General features: G+C 37.9%; 1 protein-coding gene across 7 annotated transcripts in view; it reads left to right on the plus strand.

Moving 5' to 3' along the window:
• Positions 1-21,608, plus strand: part of MAP3K4 (mitogen-activated protein kinase kinase kinase 4) — a 107,631-nt gene that overhangs the window by 19,865 nt on the left and 66,158 nt on the right. For all 7 annotated transcript variants that reach the window (XM_045544698.1, XM_045544695.1, XM_045544696.1 and 4 more), the window contains exon 2: positions 14,246-14,436. In XM_045544698.1, the coding sequence (XP_045400654.1) occupies positions 14,246-14,436 (191 nt within the window). The remainder of the gene's footprint in view (positions 1-14,245; positions 14,437-21,608) is intronic.

Consider the following 21,608-nt stretch of genomic DNA (forward strand, 5'->3'; position numbering starts at 1 on the left):
CCCCATTTGCCTTTGTTTTAACATAAATAGGATTGTCTTCCTTTCAAATCCTATTAGTTTGCTAGTGCTTTTTCAAATTAATTTTCTAGAATTTGAATAATAGGTGATTAAAATGAGCTAATTTGTTTATGCATAGATCCGTAGTTTCCCAAATTTATTGCTATTTATAATTTCTTCTACAAATAACAGGTGAGATTGCCTTTCTTTGATTTGGGTGTTGAAAGCTTATACTAATTTTAAAGTATATATATTGGAACTATCAAAAAACATATCTCTAGGATATCAGAAAGTATTCTAACCGGAATTGGAATTTATATGGAGAGTAAGAGAACTATAGGAATAGGGATCTTGCCTTTACGTATTTTTTTAAAATAGCTTTCTTGAGATATAATTCATATACCATATGATCTACCCATTTAAAGTGTCCAAATCAATGGTTTTAGTATATTCACAGATATGTGCAGCCTTTACTACAGTCAATTTTAGAACATTTTAACCACTTCAAAAAGAAACCCCGTACCCTTTAGCTATTATCCTCCCCCTGTGAAAACAAAACCTTATCCCTTCCATTCCCAAGCAACTGCTGATCTGCTTTTTACTATTTTGAACATTTTTGATAAGTTGAATCATATAATATGTGGTTTTTATTGTGACTGGCTTATTTCAGTTAGCATAATGTTTTCAAGTTTCATCAGAGCGTAAATCATACTTCATTCCTTTACATGGTTAAATAATATTCCACTTAGTGGGTGTCTTAGTCCATTTGTGTTGCTATAAAGGAATACCTGAGGCTGGGTAATTTATAAAACAGAAGAGGTTTATTTAGCTCACGGTTCTGCAGGCTGTACAAGAAGCATGGAGCCAGCATCTGTTTCCGATGAGGGCCTCGGGAAGCTTCCACTTTAGGTGGAAGGGAGCTGGTGTGTGCAAATCACATGGTCAGAGAGGAAGTGAGAGAGTGGTAGGTAGCGCAGGAGCGCTTGCTCCTGTTTGTGTGCAGGTGCAGCAGGTGCCAGACTTTTAACAACCAGCTCCTGGGGAACTCTCGTGGGAACTAATGGAACAAGAACTAGTTAAAATTAATTCTTGTAGAGGAGGGATACATTTATAGAACTAAATGTAAGTTTTCAAAAATTGAGTGGCTTCTTAATTAGTATATTAGAATTTTTGTTTGGATGACCCTAGCCAAGTCAGAAAAACTTGGTGGCATACTTGTTTCTGTTAATGATTTTTCTGTCTCAGTAATGGCAACTAGAGCAATGGAATTACTTACTGTTTTTCTGACAGGCACATGAGGAACTGCTGAAAGTGTTATTTGTTGGTCTTCTTGTACCATCTGTAGTTGAAAAGTACGTCATTTTTTTTTATTAATTTGGATATTTTAAATGGTAACAGCTTTGTTAAATCCTAAATTTTAGATTTTTTGTATTCTTTCTTAAAAGTTAGATCCACAAAGAAGCTTTGTAATTTTTGTGTAAATTGTGGAGACTAGGGCCCAAGAGGATAAATTGCTATAAAATAAATGGCTTGAATTTGACTACCTAAATATTTTAACTTCTAAAATGAGATGATTTTTGCCTTTTTTAACTTTATTTTTGTTTTTAAACAAAATTTCCCCTCTCCTTTATTTTCTAAAGAAACTGCTATATAATCCTTTGATAAAATACTTAGCTACATTGTGGAATTAGTCACTTTGAAAGTCAAGTATTATTTTCCTATATGTATGATGAAGTAGATAGTGCATCATTTCATTGTAACAGTAACAAATACACAGAACAGTTTTTAAAATTAAAGTGTAAGTATACTGTGTTTTAATAATATATGATCTATTCCCATGATATTTGGAATAGACTTAAATATGGAACAACTGTTTCCAGACATTGGACAAAAGGCTATACATGATTGTAAAATCCCAGAGACAAGGGGAACAAATAAGGTGAGCCTTATGATTACCCTGGCTCTCTGCCTGGAAGCCTGTTCCAAACTGTGGTGCAGGAAGGGGAATCCCAGACAAAGTAAAGTAATCATGCTGATTAGAGGAGGCAGATTGGGGTTTGGAGAGGGTGAGGCAGTTGGAGGTTGAGGATAGGGTTCTGGAAAGGAAGGAGCAATGTAGAAAAAGATGTCTGGCAATCTATATAAGGCCCCCTTGAGTCTTTGATGAATAGACAGACTGTGTAAGGTAGACAACTCTGCAAGATGAGGCAAAGAGCTCAAAGGCTCCCAGAGCTCACACAGGGCTGGGAGGCATTTGAGTACCAGTTGGTCAAAGTGGAAAGTCTTTGTTGAATTGATCATTCAGGACATACAGCAAAGATTTGGAGGATTCATAGCTTTGTAGTGGGTCTAAACTATTCCTAAAGACTTCTCTGAAATTAACCTTAAGCAAGTTTGAAAACAAGTCTTGAAAGGATAAAAAGGAATTGGAAATAATTTAACAGCCTATAGAAAAACAAAGCCTAATCCTTTTTAAAGGAAGACGGCAAATCCAGATAACAACATAAATTCATCATGTCCTACATCCAGTCAAAAATTACCAGACATGCTGACTGGTTTAGTCTCATTGTGTGTTCTTGGTTCTTGACATGCTCATGGAGGAAGAATGACCAGACACACGAAAGTAGGGCAAACATGAGGTGAAATTTATTGAGGGGGAGCAAGATAGGATTATAGAGCAAGAGCAAGATGGAGGTTTACAGAACAAAATCATATGCCACAGATGATGACTGGACCCCTTGTTGTAGCAGAAAAAAAGATCGTTTGGTTACGGCCTGGGTCTTGTTTTATGCTGTCTGGATAGGGATCTCCCCGTGGTTCAGATGTCACCATGGAACCACTTTGGACTGTTGGGCGTTGCATGACCCGAGTCTTACTACGCATGTGGGTTGTTCTAGGTCACTTTCTGGACCCTATCATACCTATGCTGCTTGGCCCGTGGGCTAGAGAATCCTCTGCATTCTTTTGCAGTTGGTGTGCTCAGGTCTGACTGGCAGATTTGTAGGGTGTTCCCTCCTACCTCGGGTGTGGCAGTTACTCAGGACAGGATTAAGGTGGGGCAGGGCCAACATGGGGGCCTGGGACCCACTCCTGTCCTTCTTCCCAGCTGGGCAGTTGCACCAAGGCAGGACACCCACTTTCATCCCTAGGAGATCCGGAATCCCTTGATGATCTATGTAACAATGCCAGTAAGTGGGAAGATATGACCTGTTTTAACCAGGAGAAAAATCAGTAACAATTCTAGAAATGTAGAAAATGACAGAAATAGCAGAGTTGTTAATTATAATTATCTCCTTACTTTAAATTCATTCTCTCTTAAAGAAGTCAAATTTATTTTAAAAGGAAACTTTATCATGATGGTAAATATGGAAAACCTAAATAACTTTGTCATAAATAGAAAATAACTGTAATAAGTGACTTAAACTATACATGTGCCTCCTGAAGTAAAACCAGATGATGAAAAACACTGCACGTATGGTCTTCCATCATGCTGACCTAGAGCCATTATTAATCAGCATTTTTAGGTTATGCTTCTTCATCCTGCTCCTGGGTAAGAAATGGTAACTTTTCCATAAGGATTTAGGAGTAGAATTTGCCATTTAAATGGGAACAAAATGCACTATTTATGACAGTTGCCGAGACTCTTATGGCACTGGACCATGGATCAGAAACTTCTGTAATGATTGTTAAAATAAGTATTTCCAAGCCCTGTTCCATACTTTCTGATCAGAATTTCTAGTGGAAGACATTGAAATCTGTATTTTTAACAAGAAGATTGTGAATTCTGATGCCCGTGCCAGTTTTAGGAGTCACTGTTTTAAATGGCATTTCTCCAACCTGCCATTTAGAAATTGTTTACAACCATAATTATCAATGTTTATAAGAATTGCTTAATTTTATAATTTTACATTTTTTATTTAGTTTTGGCTCTTAGTCTTTTATACCTACACAGCATATTTATTCAGCATTGTCATCAAACTGTTTCATATAGTGTGGTGTAATTAATTTTTAAATAAAGTTTTAATTTTAGAATCGTTTTAGATTAGAGACAGTTGCAAAAATAGTACAGAGAATTCCTCTATGCCCGATTTCCCCTTTCGTTAAATCTTACATTACTGTGCACATTTATCACAACCAATGACGATATTAGTGTCATTATTATTAACTAGGTACTTTATTCCTATTTCATTTGTTTTCCCCAGATGTTCTTTTTCTGTTCCCAGATCCTTGGAGGATACCACATTAGTCATGCCTCCTTAGGCTCCTCTTAGCTGTTACAGTTTCTCAGACTTTCTTTGTTTTTGATGACTTTGACAGTTTTAAGGAGTAGCGGTTAAGTATTTTGCAGAATGTCCCTCAATTTGGGTTTTTATCATGGTTTGACTGAGGTTGTGGGTTTTTGGGAGGAAGACCACAGAGACGAGGTGCCCTTGTCATCATGTCATATCAGGGGCATGTGTTGGCAACGTGATTTACCACTGATGATGTTGACCTTTATCACCTGGTAATGTAGTGTTTGTCAGGTTTCTCCATTGTAAAGTTGCTTTTTTCTCCACCTTTCTACACTCATTGGAAGTAAGTCACTAAAAGTGCAGCCCATACTTAAGGGGTGGAGAGTTAAGTTCCACCTCCTTGAGAGGTAATTGTCTACATAAATTATTTTGTTCTGTACAAGAGAGTTGTCTCTTCTCTATTCATTCAGTAATTATTTATATGTACTCATGGATCCATGGTTGTAATCCAGTACTATTTTGTTGCTCAAATTGTTCCAGTTTTGGCCAAATGAGAGCTCTTTAAGTCAGCTCCTGTGTCCCTTTAATATACCCTATTGTTTTGTTTTTTGAATACTTTCTCAGTTGCTAGTACTACAAGATGCTCAAGCTCATATTGCCCCAGTCCTAGAAATAGTCATTTCTCTAGAATTCTCTTTTATTGGAGAATCGTATTGGAAACCAAGGTCTGGGTCCCCAGGTAAATGAGCTCTTTTGTGGTAATGTCAAAGCAGTAGTGAAAGATTTTCGTGTCCAAATTGTCCTCATTTACTTTTCCCACTGTTTTTTCCATTTTCCTTCACTGAAAACTCTGGGAGAAAATATCTCATATGCTTATATTTCCTTGATTTATCTTCCCAGCAGTTGGAGTTCATGGTTTTTTTTTTTAAATTTATTTATTTATTTTGAGACAGAGTCTCATTCTGTTGCCCAGGCTAGAGTGCTGTGACGTCAGCCTAGCTCACAGCAACCTCAAACTCCTGGGCTCAAGCAATCCTCCTGCCTCAGCCTCCCGAGTAGCTGGGACTACAGGCATGTGCTACCATGCCCAGCTAATTTTTTCTATATATATTTTTAGTTGTCCATATAATTTCTTTCTATTTTTAGTAGAGACAGGGTCTCGCTCTTGCTCAGGCTGGTCTCGAACTCCTGAGCTCAAGCGACCCACCCTCCTCGGCCTCCCAGAGTGCTAGGATTACAGGCGTGAGCCACTGCACCAGGCCTGGAGTTCATGTTTTGAATGTATGACGTATGTCATAGGGCTTATTTACCGTTAACTAATTTTACAATCCAAATTTTAAGAAAAGGTAACTAGAGCTAAGGAGATCTAGGTAGCTCATCTGTTTCCTACAGAAAATGGCTCTTTAGTTACTTGATTTCTAAGAATACTAGGAAAGATAATTCATGACATAAAATGTTTTTTCAGCAATTCTATTTAAAGGAGTTTTTTTTAATGTTCTTATTTGCAAAAGAGTAGGTCTTAGAAGGAGATCATAATTCATTCTTTTTGCTACCTTTAGTTAAAGGTTTAAACATTTTGCTTGTCTTTAAACTTTTAATGTTTTGTCTTTGGCATAAGCCCCTTTGTTTGTTTTTCCTCCTGGCTTTGACATAGTTTTTTATCTTCCAAATTTCCCTGCCTTACCCCATAGTTCTCTTTTAAGCCTAAAACAACCGTTTGAATGAATCATCACTTTTATTTTATGTTTCTTTCCTTTGAATATTATTTGATTGGCATTTCATTGTAGGATGTGTCCACAGTAATACTGATGCAATGGTTGTTTTCCCTTCTTGTAGTTCAGGGACATGCTCCCACCTGTGTGCCCTGCTGCACTGCCCCTATACAGTCAGGCGCGTCTGAGGAGGCTTTTCATGCAGTTTTGATTTTCTTCTTGCTAATCTGTACACGCATGATCTGGTATTCATTCTCAAAACCTTAAATGAAGATATATATATATACACACATATATATATTACATATTTATATGTATATACACCTTTTTTTGAGGTATTATTAATAGATCTGGTAAAAGATAAGAAAGCACACCTGAAAAATATCTTATTCTTTGTCCCGTTTTTAAGTCGTCAACTATTTGGGCAAAATTGCTAAAATAACAGAAATAATTACATTTGTCTTTTCACGTATAACATGAAATGTTATGTGTCTAAATGCCCAAAGGTTCTCTTTTTCTATTTTTTGTTCTATTGTTTTCCAGAGTCTTTGTCGTTAAACGGAAGTGAAAGCTTAGTATGAAGTCTTTAAAGCATTTTACTATATTGTGTTTTTATGTTTTTTAAAGAGTTTATTTGCTGAAAGCCTTCATCTGAAAATATTTTTAAACAGCCTGTAATTACTTTTCTTTCTAAGATTGAGTAAAATTTCTCCAAATGGGGTGGTATGTCTCTTTATATGTATTTGTTTTCTATCTTTATGCATTCTTTTTTGTTATGCTTAGTTCAGGACTGATAAGATATACTTTGTGTACATCTGTGAGTGGAACAAAAATATTTATGCTAGAAGATAAAAGTCAGGCAGGCCTCATTCACTCATCTACCTTTCCAAGACCATTCATTTCTGGCCATTTCTTCTATAAAACATACCAAATGATGTTCACAGCATCACAAATGCTTATGGCTGATAGACAGCTCTGTAGAATGCCTGTGATTTTCTCTTCCCACCAGTTGAACTCTGTGTACTTATCGAGGGTTCTTGGTTTATTCCTAAATCTATTAAGATCTATTTTACTTTTTAATTGTAATTGCATAATTTAGTAGACTATTATACAAATCTATAAAACGTGAGTACACAAGAGAATTGTAGTTTGTACATAATTCGGAATGCTTTGCAAAGTCTCGGTATAGGTGAGTCACATGTGAAAAAATTGCCATCAAAATAGTTTTAGGAGGCTGGGCATGGTGGCTTATGCCTGTAATCCTAGCACTCTGGGAGGCTGAGGCAGGAGGATTGCTTGAGGTCAGGAGTTAGAGACCAACCTGAACAAGAGCGAGGCACTGTTTCTACAAAAAATAGAAAAATTAGCTGGGCATAGGGGCAACGCCTATAGTCCTAGCTGCTGGGGAGGCTGAGGCAGGAGAATTGCATGAGCCGAGGAGTTTGAGCTATAATGATGCAACCGCACTCTAGCCTGGGTGACATAGCATGAGAGCAAGACTCTGTCTCATAAAAAAAAAAAAATAGTTATTGGAAAGAACTGTTAAAGTTTAGGAAGAGAAAATCGTGAACATCCAGAAAAATTCCTTCACAAAAGTCTTTAAATTCTTGTTCTTTTTCAAGAAATAGAAAGTAGAGATTGTGCGTTATCTGATATGCCATGAACTTGACTCTTTTTAACTTCTATCAGTGGACCCACACTAAAAGACAAAGGCTATGGCCTTAATCAGAATAGTAATTGATTAAAACCCACCGTGGATTTAAAGTAAAAATAAAATTGAAGGTTTGTATGTGTGCCAGTTATCTCTTACAGTTTAATAAACCATACCAATGCTTAATGGCTTAAAATAAAAACCACTTATTACCTGTCATGGTGTTAAGTGGTTTTTTCGCTGCTTGTGGTGTTGGCTGCAGAATGGGGACAACTGGAAGATCCAAAATAGCCTCACTCACCTCCCTCACAGGGCTAGCAAGTTGGTGCTGGCCATCAGCTAGAGGCTCAGCTAGACTTTGACCTTGCAAGCTTCTCTTTAGTGCAGCCTCTCCACATAGCTAGGTTGGGCTTCTCACAGGATGGGAGTACAAAGGTGGCCTTCTTAAGGCTTAGGCCCAAAGCTGGCCCAGTGTCATTTTTGCTACATTCCATTGGTTAAAGCAGTCACAGGGTCTTCCCAAATTCAAGAGGAGGTGATTATACAAGGGTGTGACTACCAGGAGGCCAGGTTCATCAAGGGTCACCAAAGTAACAGTCACTATAATATATTTCAGTTTTTTATATATTTCATTTTTAATGCTTCTAATATATATTTAATTCACTGACGAACCATAAGTTTTAGTGGCATTGGATAAGACTTTTAAATTAAAGTGTTTGCAAGAAAACATATTAGTTTGGTTAAAACTTGTATTCTTACTAATAATTATGAGGGCAATAGGGGATTCAGTCCATGTTAATCTCATTCTGAAACCATATCACCAACACCATACCTCATTGCTATTATTTTGGTTAATAGATAGTAATCTTCGCACCCAGGGTTGGAGTATCACTTAAACAACAATGTTGTCAGAAATCAACAATCTTTAATTCTTGTAGCCTTATAAAAATATATTCTAAAGTATAATGAATTGTGATTATCATAATCACAGTTATAATATGAATGGATAATGAAATATTGTATCTTAATAAAATTTAAATAACAACTAAACCTAGCATATCAAAGATAAAACCATTTAACTTGATTTGTTTTTTCAATTAACAAGTAGTTTTGATTCCATCGTCTGCACCAGGCACTGTTTTAGACACTGGTGAAACTGTGATAAGACAAACAAGCTCATGCTCTTCAATTATAGTTGAGATAGTTGCTTATTTATTTTCATAGGAAATCTATTTTTTAATCTACTTTTTAAAAATGAATTTTAGTTAAAAAAAAAAAAAGAGTGTCCGTCCTGAAAAATAATCAAGTTAGGTTTGTAAAGACCTGTGCTCTGAATCAATGCAGAAATTTAATAATATGGGTTGGATAAGCTTGAAGTTTGACGTTCACTTGGAGCTTAGCTGATAATAAAGATTAACAAGCTTATTAATAAATTGGCTCTTGTAATGTGAACTAGCCGTGCAGCCTCAAACTTAAGTTAGCTTCCTTTGTTTTATACTGCAGGCAAAGCAAGCTATACAAATTCTTAAACCTAGAAAATCTACTCAATTTGCCCACATCCCGCTCCACTTTCCCCCAATAGCAGAAATCTCCCTTTAACTATTACATAATACGGTATAGATTAATGGGGAGGTGGAGGTGGTGGTGGATGAGAAACCCTCACACAGATGAGTACTGTACTTCATATGTGAATAAAATACCCTTCTATTTCTAAGGACATTGCTTAAAGAACTTTTATTGAAGTTAAAAAAATTTTTAGGGCTTTTGCAGAACCACAGATGTTTTTGAACTCATCTTATCCAACTTCGCAATTTTACAGATGAGCTATTTCAGGCACCATTGTGGTTTACCTAATGTCCAGAGCAGAACTGTTTAACCCCAGGTTACTTGAATTTTTGTCTTGTTTCCTTTTCACACATTTTTTCCTTAAAAACTATACCAAACTCCCTTGGGTTGGGTTAGACTGACTTTTCTTGGACCAGAGATAGTGTAAAGTGTATTCACTTTAGCAGGGTTTTATATTAAAAGAGTGAAGCATTGTTTTATGTGACTGTCTGAGGTTTAGTAACAGAAAGACATTTCACATTTTTATGTTTTTAAACACAAGTAAGGCAAATGTTCAGGGGCAGCTGATGTAGACCTTGCACTACTTTCCTCATCCAAAATAATTGGTATCCATGTAAACATTCTGAACTGGTCAACTGACCACATTAGCTCATCTCACATGAACTATTACAAAATGAGGTTTTGGATGCTTATGGTTAGTTAATTGAAATGATGTAAGTTCTTTTGAACTTACCAGTAGTATTTTTCTAGATTTTGTGCATAAATTTTTTTTTTTAAGAAAAATGAATAAACTTTTGCTTGATATCTTTCCCCCCATCATATAGTACTTCTAAGACTCCCAAACTAAATGGTTTTTCTCTGGCTGGTTTTCACATTTTTCTCTTCATCACTGATTTTCAGCAATTTGGTTATGATGTGTGTAAGAAAAAAACTGGCAGTTTTCTTTATAGTTCTGCTGCTTGGGGATCTTGTTGGATCTGTGAGCTCATGGTTTTCTTCAGATTTGAAAAATTTTTCAGGCCTTCAAAGATTTTTTTTCTGTGCTTCTCCTTTCTAGTTTTGGGTTCCAGTAACACATGTTAGACTGCTTGTTGTTGTCACACATGGTACTAGTGCTTTATTCTTTTTCCCTCCAATCTTTTTCTCTCTGATTCATTTTGGTTACTTTCTGTTGCTGTGTCTTCAAGTTCACTGATTTTTTTCACCACTGTATCTAATCTGTTAAACACTTCCAGGGTATTTTTTATTTCAGATAAAAATATTATTTCATCTCTAAGTTCCGTTTGAGTCATTTTTGGTCTATTGGTTTTTCTTCTGGTTTGGGCCCTATTTTTCTTTGATAGGGTGGCAGACATTGTGAATTTTATTTACTGAGTGCTAGACTTAAAAAACATTCCTTTAAATAATGTTGAATTTTATTCTGACGTGTAGTTAAGTTACTAAGTTACTTGGATGGAATGTAAACTAGTATCATTTCCAACAAGTGTGAATACCATTTTGACTAAGTAAATTCTAAGAAAGTATTAAATGCATAGCTTCACCTTTGTGTAATGCCTGTCCTAAAATTCATTTTAATTATAAGTGATAAATATAGTAACTGATAGTACCACATGACATTTTTCCTAACTCCTTTTCTGTGATGCATAATGAACAAGGAAGGGTGAAATGTATCATCTTTTGTCTTATTTTAATATATTGCTTATGACAGTATTTATCTTCATTTCAATGTGATTTTTAAGTGTTTCCTGTTAGAATAATTGTATAATTTGGAAAAACTTTGAAGTCAGTAGTTTATTTTGTCCATGTGAAGAAATAAAGACTAAGGTAGGTGACTTTTTGTTTTGTAATAGATACAGCTTGGAAAACAAGGGTTTGTCAGCTTCTGTAGAATTATTACAAGGATTTATTCTTCTACTTTTATTTGGGGAGTACAGCCAAATTAATTTTCCATGTGTGAAGAAATAACTTGTCCACAGTTGGAGGACATCACAACACAAATAATCTTTTTCTGCTTCCTTAAGTTAAAGTCTTCATAAAAGTTAACCGGTTTATTATATGTGCTTTCCTAGACTGTGTTCATGTGCTAAAGCACAGGATTGATTTCCACGATATACAGGTCAGACAAGGATACCTATTTATTTATTTTAAAAAATCAGCTCTGCTTGTCTTTTTAGATTATGACTCTGTCTTCAGTCAGGGGGCTTGCCATTTGGATCACTTGAATTTGACATTGTCAGTTCCTCTTCAGAAAAATCCTCTTCTGCTTTTACTTTGTATTATATTAATTTATTCAACCATGCAATACTGCTGGATACTAGTAAAACAGACCACTTTATATTTTGCATAGCCCTTTATTTCCATTATTTTGTTTAATTAAAAAAATCTTCACTGAATTTTCTGTAATATTTCAGAAGGTAGACCTTCAAATTTCTAAATTATTGTTCTTATGAGTCTTAGAAAGATTCAATAATGAATGCTTCACCCATGCAGGAAGGCTGGGACGTGGCCTTAGCTACTGAGTTCATATCCTACTTACTGCAGAGGATGTGTTCTGAAAGAGTTTTTGTTTGCTGTTTCATATCTGACTCCATTTTTCTGTTTATCCTGGTATTCCCTGCTGTCTGGCTTTGATGTATTTAACTGACTAAATGTTTGTGCCATAGTTTCCTAGCGATGACCATTCTAATATATGAAATGCATTATTGTGGAAAAGCACTGAGTGTCTGTGACCACTATGCTGGACATCCTTGGAGATAGTAAAGTAATAAAGTACAAAGTCCTTCCTTACCATTCACTTTAAGTATTTGAGTGAGGAAATGAAATAAAAACAGAAACCTTGTAATACTGAGTTTGAAAGAATTTAAAAGACGCTAAAAATGTTCAAATGGGGCCAGGTGAGGTGGCTCACACCTGTAATGCTAGCATTCTGGGAGGCCGTGGCTGGAAGATAGCTTGAGCTCAGCAGTTCAAGACCAGCCTGAGCCTAGAGCAAGATCAGTCTCTATGAAAAATAGAAAAAATTAGCCATGTGTTGGTGCAAAGCCCATAGTCCCAGCTACTGGGGAGGCTGAGGCAGGAGGATCGCTTGAGCCCAGGAGTTTGAGGTTGCAGTGAGCTATGATGATGCCACTGGGCAACAGAGCAAGACCCTGTCTCAAAAAAGGAAAAAAAAAAGTGTTAAAATGGTTTCCAGGCCTGTACCATGCTGAACTCAAGGTGGGCTTCTCTCTTAAGGTGAAGCAGATGAGCAAAGAACTCAGGTTCTCTCAGTGGATGGTGAGTCGGGTTTAATCCTTACAGGAATGGAGTCTAAGTGTTCATTATCGTTATTTTGTAAATGTTCAGTGGAGAGATTTTAAATAATTTGTTCAAGGCCCACACAGCTAGTAGTCAATACAGTAAGATTTGAACGTAGGGCCATCACACCACAAAGCCTGTGCTGTTAACCATTCCAAAGCCTGTGCCATTAGCCACTGAAACACATAGAAAAGAAATAAATGACCTTGGCATTTATAGCCATGTGCTTTAATCAGAAGAAGCAAGTATTACACCGTGAGCATAGAAGAAATAGATATAAGAAATTTCAAGTTAATCTGTACGTTATACTGTGTGTTGTATGGCTTTATGAGACTTAATAAATGTAGTTAGCCCAAGGGAATAGGTAGGAGCATTTAAAACTTCTAAATTTGCATATGGTTTAATTTGTTTCAATTAGCTTTCAGAGCATTTAACTAGTGTGTCTTATTGTGTGTACACATGTTTGGGAACATGTGTGTGTTCTCATAAAGTATCTAGAATGGTCTTAAAAATGTGGTCCTTAAAAATTGGTTTTTGATCTGTCAGGGATCTTTTTTATAGATTTCAGCACTGTAAATTTGTGTAATTCTGTACCATTTTTATTTTTCAAAAGATAATTTCTTTTCTGAAGTTTTGTCAGTCTAATTCAATAATAATAGTAGCACTTATTTTAGAGTGGTTTTTCTTTTTCCCTTGTGATTTTGAAACAGCTTTGATTTTATATCAAGCTATAAATTTCCAGGAAGAAAACTGGTTGTATACTGGATGTAATTTGGAGTTATGCCTATAAAATATAAAGCATATTTTATAAAGAAGGTTCAGAATAAGGTAGACTGTGATAATACATACTTGGAAAGAGTTTCATGGTTGATTCCTTCTAGTTTGCTGTTTTAGAATTGTATTTACTCTCAGTTTGTATCATTAAATTTTGTTAGCTTTGCAGAAATAGAACTTTTTCAAAGTAGTAATATTGAGAAGCTGTCTGGGGATATAGAATTGGCAGGCAGTATTTTCAGAGAACAAGTTAAAGAGAACTTGCATTTTGAAGGGGAAGAAAAAGGATTTCCTGTTTCTTTTCCACCATGTCCTCCCCGATACCACACCTGAACTGTGCACTGTGGGGTTTTCCCCCCAATTTTTTTTATTGTGTTAAAATACACATAACAAAATTTATTGTCTTAACCATGTTTAAGTGGTTCAGTGGTTTAAATACAAACATAATGTGTGCACTGGAATTTTTATTAGTGAACTTAGAAACGTTGACCTACCCTACTCTATCTGTACTCTCTGCTTTGGTGTGTGGATCATAGCAAAGTGTTCCTATACCTTCTGTTCTGTGTGCTTCAGAGAAAGCAGCAAGGCATGGAACTTTCCCACTCATCAGTTAAACTTGTCAGTACCTAGCATGTAAGTACATTTTTAGTTCTGTCTGATTAATATCTTCTAGTCCTTTGCCATTTTTCTCTTTAATTCATAAGTTTTTAGTTTTAAACTTCATTCATGGTAGAAAGAGTTCCATAAACAACAGAGACAGCGTATCTGTTCTACCCATGTGATACTCCTTATAATTCATGGTAAGAGCAGCAGCAATCACAATCATTGCTCCCTTGGAGAGCAAGAAAAGTTCTTGGGAGTTTTCACAAGTGAAATAGAGGAGAAGGATTACAATACTGAAGAGACATATACCTAGAAAAGTCTTACAAAAAGTTCTTTACAAAATTATAAGTAAGATAAATGTGAATTCAGTTAATATGTTACTGAGTATTTTCTCTTCTTGGTGTCTTTTGTAGGCAAGAGTGCACATTGGGAGATTCAGCTAGTAGGAGTCCTGACTCTGATCCAGAGGACTTCTCAGATGAAACAAACACAGAAAATCTGTATGGCACCTCTCCCCCCAGCACACCTCGACAGATGAAACGCCTGTCAGCCAAACACCAGAGGAATAATGTAGGGAGGCCTGCCAGTCGATCTAATTTGAAAGGTGAGTCTTATACTTAAAAAGGTGTATGTGAGAGGACATGGCACTTTTGGTCCATAATTTTTATATGACATGTAGCTACTGATTGATCCTTTCTACAGTAAGGTTAGTAATTCCTTTTATTTTGAATTTGACTTTAATGTTGCTTTTAAATTCTACTTTTTAATTTTTGAATTATTACCATTAGCCATGTTGTTAATAAAGGAGACAAATAATTCTCCAGAGGTAGAAAAGCTTATGCTGAGCAATGGTTACAGTCAGCGTCATGAGGCATTTGCAGATGTGAAAGAGGCCAAATGTTTCCCAGCATGCTAATCTAAGATGGTTACTGGTTACATGGGATAGATGGCCTTCTTTTATTTTTTTAATCTCTTAGGCTGAGGTTTCTAGATTCTGTCTAGAAATGTTATAGTGAGGATTTTAGGAAAGACAGAGCCAGGCTTTCTTCCCCTGGATTCCCTAGCCCACCTGAGACCTCTGCTCTCTGCCAGTGACTTGTGGTGCTGCCTTAGTGTGTAGGGCTCTCCTTCTTGGTGAGTACAGTCACCAGATGGTACCCCACACCTTATAACCGTGGGCAGAATCTGTTCTCTACGTTTTTGTTTAGGATCCCAAAGCCCAGGTAGTGCTCTGCTCCTAGAAGCTGAGGGTATTCGCTCTTTTTATTTCTCACCTCCTTTCAGTAAGTCATATCTGTTCTTTTTTTGGGTAGATGAATTGAAGGAAGCTGAGCTGCTGCCTCCTTTTGCCCTACACAATGGCCTAGAACTTTATGGTTTTAGACTTTCCCTGTTAATTTTAGCTGACTACTTGTCCTGAAACAGATCCCATAGCTACCTGGAATCTGTTCAGCTATTACTGCACCAGGTGCAGATTTCGTTCTTCATCTCATCTGAGAAATTTCTTCCTGTTGATTTCACATTCATTCCCATCTCTCCCTTTCTTTAGCCCATGTTAGTTCTTCTTCTTTGGTTAGTTTCCTCTCCCTAGAGATTTCTTCAATATATTGACCTCTCAGGGTTGTAAGATAGCATGTCCACTCTGCATTCCCGTCAGAGCACGTCCTCAAAAAAGAAGGAGGGCAAGAGAAGTGGATTTTATTGTATATTTGCATGAGTGAAAATCTTAGCCAAGGAGGACTTTCTAAGCAGTCAAGAGTTTCTTTCCCACAAATGATTTTCCCACAGAAGATTTTTTTTTTTTTTTTTTACTTAAAACGGTATTTGCGTTAAGATACTAACCTGTGGCCTGTATGTACCGCTTTGGAAACCAATAGCTTTCCATTATAATTTGTCATCTTGAAAATCAATCCTTGTCCATTTTCTCAAGGAAATTTTTCACATGGCTACAGAAGTTTCTTATCTATGATAGAGATCAGTGAAGTAGCATCTGCTGTGTCAATGTTAGTTAATAGATATTTACTTTGTGGTGATAAAGTGAGAGGATGCCAATAGTATGTCCTCATCCTCTTTTTTTTCACTTTTTGGTCCATACTGTTTTAGAACAGGAGTTGAGAGCACAATTCCCCTAATTTATAGATTGAAAAACTGAGGCCCAGGGTTTTAAAACAAGTTCTTTAAGCCAGAAGGCTTGAGTTCTCATGATACTCAATTTGAACTTTTTTGTAGCACAAGCAATAGGGGTTAAGCTTTATCTGAAGGCAGTACTTGAGTTGACTCTACCTTCTTTCACTAATCAGGCAGACGACCAGTCACCGGATATTTATTGAGCTCCTGGTGTCCTTCTGGGCTGTGTGGGAGATAGAGGGAAGAGAGAAGTTTGTCTCTTTTCTACCACAATTGTTAAAATTGTTTATTTCATAAAATTACAGAATCTTAGAGCTGGAAATGATCTCAGAGCACTTAAGTTCCTGCCATTTTTCAGATAAAGAAGCTAATGCTTGTAAACTTTCTGATTTATAGCAGACCTAGGACACCAAAATCCTTAATAATGTATTCTTTTTCTTATTGCAAAAGATTACCCATAAACATAACACACAAAAATAACTTCTTTTACCATCTGTAAAAGCCAAACTGCAGAGCGTGTAGTCTCTTTGTTGCGTATGTTTATGTTGTCATACTATGTTTACTATTTTATAACTGGCTGCTTTTTTCATTTAAAGTTTTTTTTTCTTTCTGAGACAGGGTCTCTCTCTGTTGCCTGTGCTAGAGTGCAGTGGTGTCATCACAGTTTACAGCAACCTTAAGCTCTTGGGCTCAAGTGATCCTCCTGCCTCAGCCTCCTGAGTAGCTGGTACTACAGACGTGCGCTACCATGCCTAGCTAATTTTTGTATTTTTTGTAGAGACAAGGTCTCACTACATTGCTCAGGTTGGTCTTAAACTCCTGGCATTAAGCAATCCTCTCTCCTCAACCTTCCGAAGTGCTAGGATTATAGGTGTGAGCCAGTGCACCTGGCCTGAACTTTTTATGTCGTAGAATAACCTGTCCTATTAATTTAAATGGCTGCTGTATCATTTGTAGCAGGATATTCACAGTTACCACTAACGATTACTGAGTGCTTACTGTGTGCTAAACACTGTGCTTAGCACCTCAAAAGAATTATCTTTTAAATACCGTAACAACCTAATGAGGCGTAGGTCTTACATAATACAAATTGAGTATCCCTAATCCGAAATGGTCCAAAATCCAAAACTTCTTGAGCGCCAACATGACACTCAAAGGAAATGCTCATTGGAGCATTTTGGATTTCAGATTTTCAGATTTGTGATGCTTAACTTGGAAGTATAATGCAAATATTCCAAAATCCAAAACACTTCTGGCCCCAAGCATTTCAGATAAGGGGTACTCAACCTGTATTTATTTTACAATTGAGGAAACTGAGCTTCAAGAATGTCCAGGGTTTTTAGTTTTAAATGTCCCAGTCATGCATATCATGTGTTTGCCATTTGGTGAATTATTTTTTGCCAGAATTCTTGTTCATGAATACCAGAAAAGATGGGAATGAAGCACACATGTTGGGCAGTGGTGATACAATATTTGTGCTGTGATGGCATGGTAGTCATAGAGAACTTATTTGCTGTCAGACTGTAGCAGCATAGCATGGTGGACAGGAGCACAAACTTGGTTGCCAGGTTGTCTGGATTCCAGGTCTGGTTCTGCTACCTCCTATTTATGCAACCTCTGTGTCTCATTTTCTTTATTTGTAAGATAATCTGCCTGACAATGTGAGGATTGTACATTCAGTAAGCATTAGTTATTATTATAAACTAAAGATTTCTTCCCAATACTTATTACTTTTTTTCTTGCTTTAAATCTTAAACAAGATTAAATAATTCTATTGTTTCCATATCCTTATTAATTGGTGTCCCCGTTTTCCAGACCCTGAGTCTTAAGTTAAATGATCGTCTCAAGTCACATAGCTACTATACCTACACCCGTCCTGCGTGGACTACACATTTCCTTGTATCTCTTCCTAGTGCTTTTTCTTTCTCTCTATATATGCTGCTACCGTAGTTTTCCCTTGTTAAGTCTTTCTCTAGTCCATCCATCCCTCCTTTCCTCTCTCCCTTTCTTTTTTCCTCTTTTTCTCTTTTTTCTTCCACCTTCTTCACACAGTTTCTCTTCTCATTCCTTTTTTCCTGCCTCTGTTCTTATTTCTCCTTCATTCTTTCCGCTGAATCAGGTTGAGTGACTCAGTAGGCATGTACTGTTTTAGATGATGAATAGGACTGGTCCCATCTCTCGGAGGAGTGCACAAATCCCAGGCAGCCCAACCTCGTGTGCTAGGGCTGGGATGGAGACCGCTGTGGGTGCACACAGGAGGGGTATTGAGAAGACCTGAGATTGGGAAGGTTTCTGGAACAAGTGACATCTGTGCTGTGACCTCAAGGCTGAGTCAGGGGGACCAGTATTTCAAACTAGCATGTGACTCTTAATAATATATTCATCCCTCAATGTTAAGGAGCTTTTTAGAATTAACCAGGTTGGTCAGATTTATTATAAAAGCTTTCTAAGGAAATGTGAACTGGTACTTTATTTCTTTCTCACTGCAACAAGCAAAGACTTCTCTGAATCATACAATTAATTTTGGAACTGCAGTCAAAGTTGGACTCATCTTTTTAACAGTTAGTCACCAATAATATTTGCAGTTTTCTGGTTATCTGTTGTTGTGTAACAAACCACCTAGAAGCATAGTGGTGTGAAATGGCAACCATTTTATTGCTCACGAGTCTGTGGTTCAGGTATTTAGGCAGGGCACAGGTCATCTGTGCCCCATCGTATCTGGAGCCTTAGCTGGGGTGGCACAATTGGCTGGAAATGTCCTGTCTTGGCGGAGGCACTAAAAGTAAGAGCCCCCAGCTCTTCTCCACATGCTGTCTGCTGGGTCTCAAGTGTCCAAAATGGCTCTTCACTCACATGCCTGGCAACTGGGCTGAGGGGGCAAGAACAGCTGAGGGCTGGCTGGCATTGTTTTCTTTCCATGTGGCCTTCCACATGGCTAGCCTAGGCGAGTCCCTGGGTAATGGGACTTCTTACATGGCAGCTGGCTTCCTTCAGAGCAAATGTTTTGAGAGGCCAAGGTGGAAGTTGCAAGGCTTTCTATGACTTAGCTGCGGAAGTCATGCAGTATCACTTCTCCTGCATTCTTTTAGTTGCATGAGGCTGGCCAAAATTCAGTGTGGGAGGGGACTACTCAGGGCAACAGGACCAGGAGGTGTAATTCATTGGCTACTTTGGGAGATTGGCTCCTACATGCATTCATTGTAAAGCTTTGGGGATTTAGACTCTGGTCAGTCATACTGCCTTTGCTTCCTCCAGTCCCTCTCCCTCAAAAATACAAAAATACCATGAGCATTCCTGAAAGAACAAAAGGACTTAAAAGGTAACTGAGGGCACACTATTTGAAGGAGGGGACAATAACCAGTAGTACTGTTTTTAGCGGTGGTAGCCATTGTCATGAACTTACTATGTGGATGTGATTCTTAGGCTCAGAGTAGCTACTAATGCTGTAGGTTTATTTTTATAATTGTAAATTCAGATCTTGAGAAAATTGGTAGCTCTAATTTTGGTGCATATATGTGATTAGAAAATTGAGTCTCACTAAAGTTATTTGATGGAATTATGATAGTGCTAAGTTCCTGCAGACCTGTATCAATGATAAAGACAGAGAAGTTATAGATAAGACGTTGGTACTAAGAAGACCACTTAGCTAATAACAAGCTCTTTGATATGAGAGATGCACACCATAAATAAATATTGTAGAATTTTATAAAAGTAGTTGAATTAGAACATCCAGTATATGTTACAACTGCTTTTTTCTACTTAGCGGTAGGTGGAGACTCTTGTTCTGTATGAGCACATTTAAACTAAGGCATTCTTTTGGTCACTGCAACCATTTTCCTTGTAGGATGTTTCCATATTTTCAAATAAAAAATCCTATTGTGGGGAGCATATCTATTCATTTATCGTTGATCTTATGTGGAGTATTTTTATGGACTAAATATCTAGCGGTGGAATTGCTGTATCATGGTATGCGCGTTTAAAATTGGTGGATATTGTGCATGTCATTCTTCAAAAGGACTATTCATTCTTATACTCCTAGCAACAGTGTATGAGTACCTTGTTCCTTTGTATGTTCCACATTATTAATGTTTAAAATTTCTGCCACTCTAGTTGTATAAATTTTCCTATTTCTAATTTTATAATTATCTTTACAAGGAGAATATAATTGGTAATTGTGGTTGATACATAAGGCCAATATGATTACTGGAAATATGAGGCTCAATATAAATACCATGTGTGTGTGTGTATAGTTTCAGAAAAGAAATGTCTCAGTTAAATCACAATATTTAATTAAATGCAACCATTTACAAAATGCAAGGAATCAAAGAACAAAGTTGTCAGTGCTCTGTCATGAGGAATGAGTCCATTGAAACTGAGTGCAGATTTTATTATGTGCAAGTGTGCAGTTTTCTGAGTAGAGTCCATAGTTTTCATCAGATTTTCAAACGCAGTCTGTGACCCAAAAGAGGTTAAGAAGCACTGACCTAGATAGATAATATTTACCACATGTTTAGCAAGGTTTTCTTCAAAAACAGCTCATCCTGAGATGTGTTACGCTCAAAGGATAAAACTGAATAACAAATTCAAAATCAATGTGAAAACTGCAAGGTCCTTTCCACACTAGCCAAGAACAGAGACGCTCCCCCAACTCCAGCTCCGTACACTGGTTTTACAGAAAATGATTTTAAAACAGCCCGTGAATGTCGTCAAGTTTGCCCAGTAAGAGTAATTTCCAACCTTTTGCAGGCAGGGGTGGAAGGGAGGCAGGGGCTCCCATGAGGCACACCCGCCTTCTCCGTGTTGAGCAAACGCTCATCTTTGTGCTATTGGCAGGTGGAATTAACCTCTCTAATCCATTGATGTTGAGTTAATGAAAGGGAGACTGTCCCCACCAGGCTGACTTAATCAGAAGCTGGGGAGCCACTTAGAGGAAAAGGTGAAGCAGCCATGGCCAGAGCACTAAGCGTGAGAAGGCTGTGGGTAAGAGAAGGCCAAGGTGAGAGCCAGAGCTCGAAGTGATGCCTTGGGAGGAGAGGATGGCGGGTTCCAGCCTAGGTAATAGCAGGAGGACCAGCCCCACCTCTAGCGCCTGCCTGAGGGCATCTACCTTGAGGATTCACTTTCCTGGGACCCGACCTGACCACTTGTGGCTAAAGTCCATGGGTGCTGACCAATCCAGCACCTTCCCAGCACCTGCCTGTGGGCATCTAGTTCTGGGGGCTATGCAGGCTGCTGGCACCCCTGGGTTGCTGGTGACCCCTCCCCTGGCCCTGTTGAGGCCCAGAACCCCCAGCTGACAGGTATCTGGGAGGGAATGGGTGGGTGAGCCCCCAGAGTCTGTCCACTCACAGGGCTGTGCAGGGAGGACATTGGCTCCAGGGGCTCACTTGGCACAGGGTGAAGGTAGGGCTGGGAGCTGGCAGCCTATCGTGGGTAAAGGTTCCAAGGAGGACTGCAGCCATCGTGGCAGCAGCTCCAGACCAGGTGACATGAGAGAGCAGGACACCTTCTCCTCGGATGCCTCCCACATGGCTGCCAGGTGCACTTGGGCCTTGAGGGGACTACCCTGTGCAGTCAGTCCCACTACAACCTGTCCAGGGCTCTAAATACAGTGCCTTGTCCTGGACCTCCTAGTCCAATGTGGGTGTT

The sequence above is a fragment of the Lemur catta genome, chromosome 2 (genome assembly GCF_020740605.2).
Source record: "Lemur catta isolate mLemCat1 chromosome 2, mLemCat1.pri, whole genome shotgun sequence".
Taxonomy (NCBI): Eukaryota; Metazoa; Chordata; class Mammalia; order Primates; family Lemuridae; genus Lemur; species Lemur catta.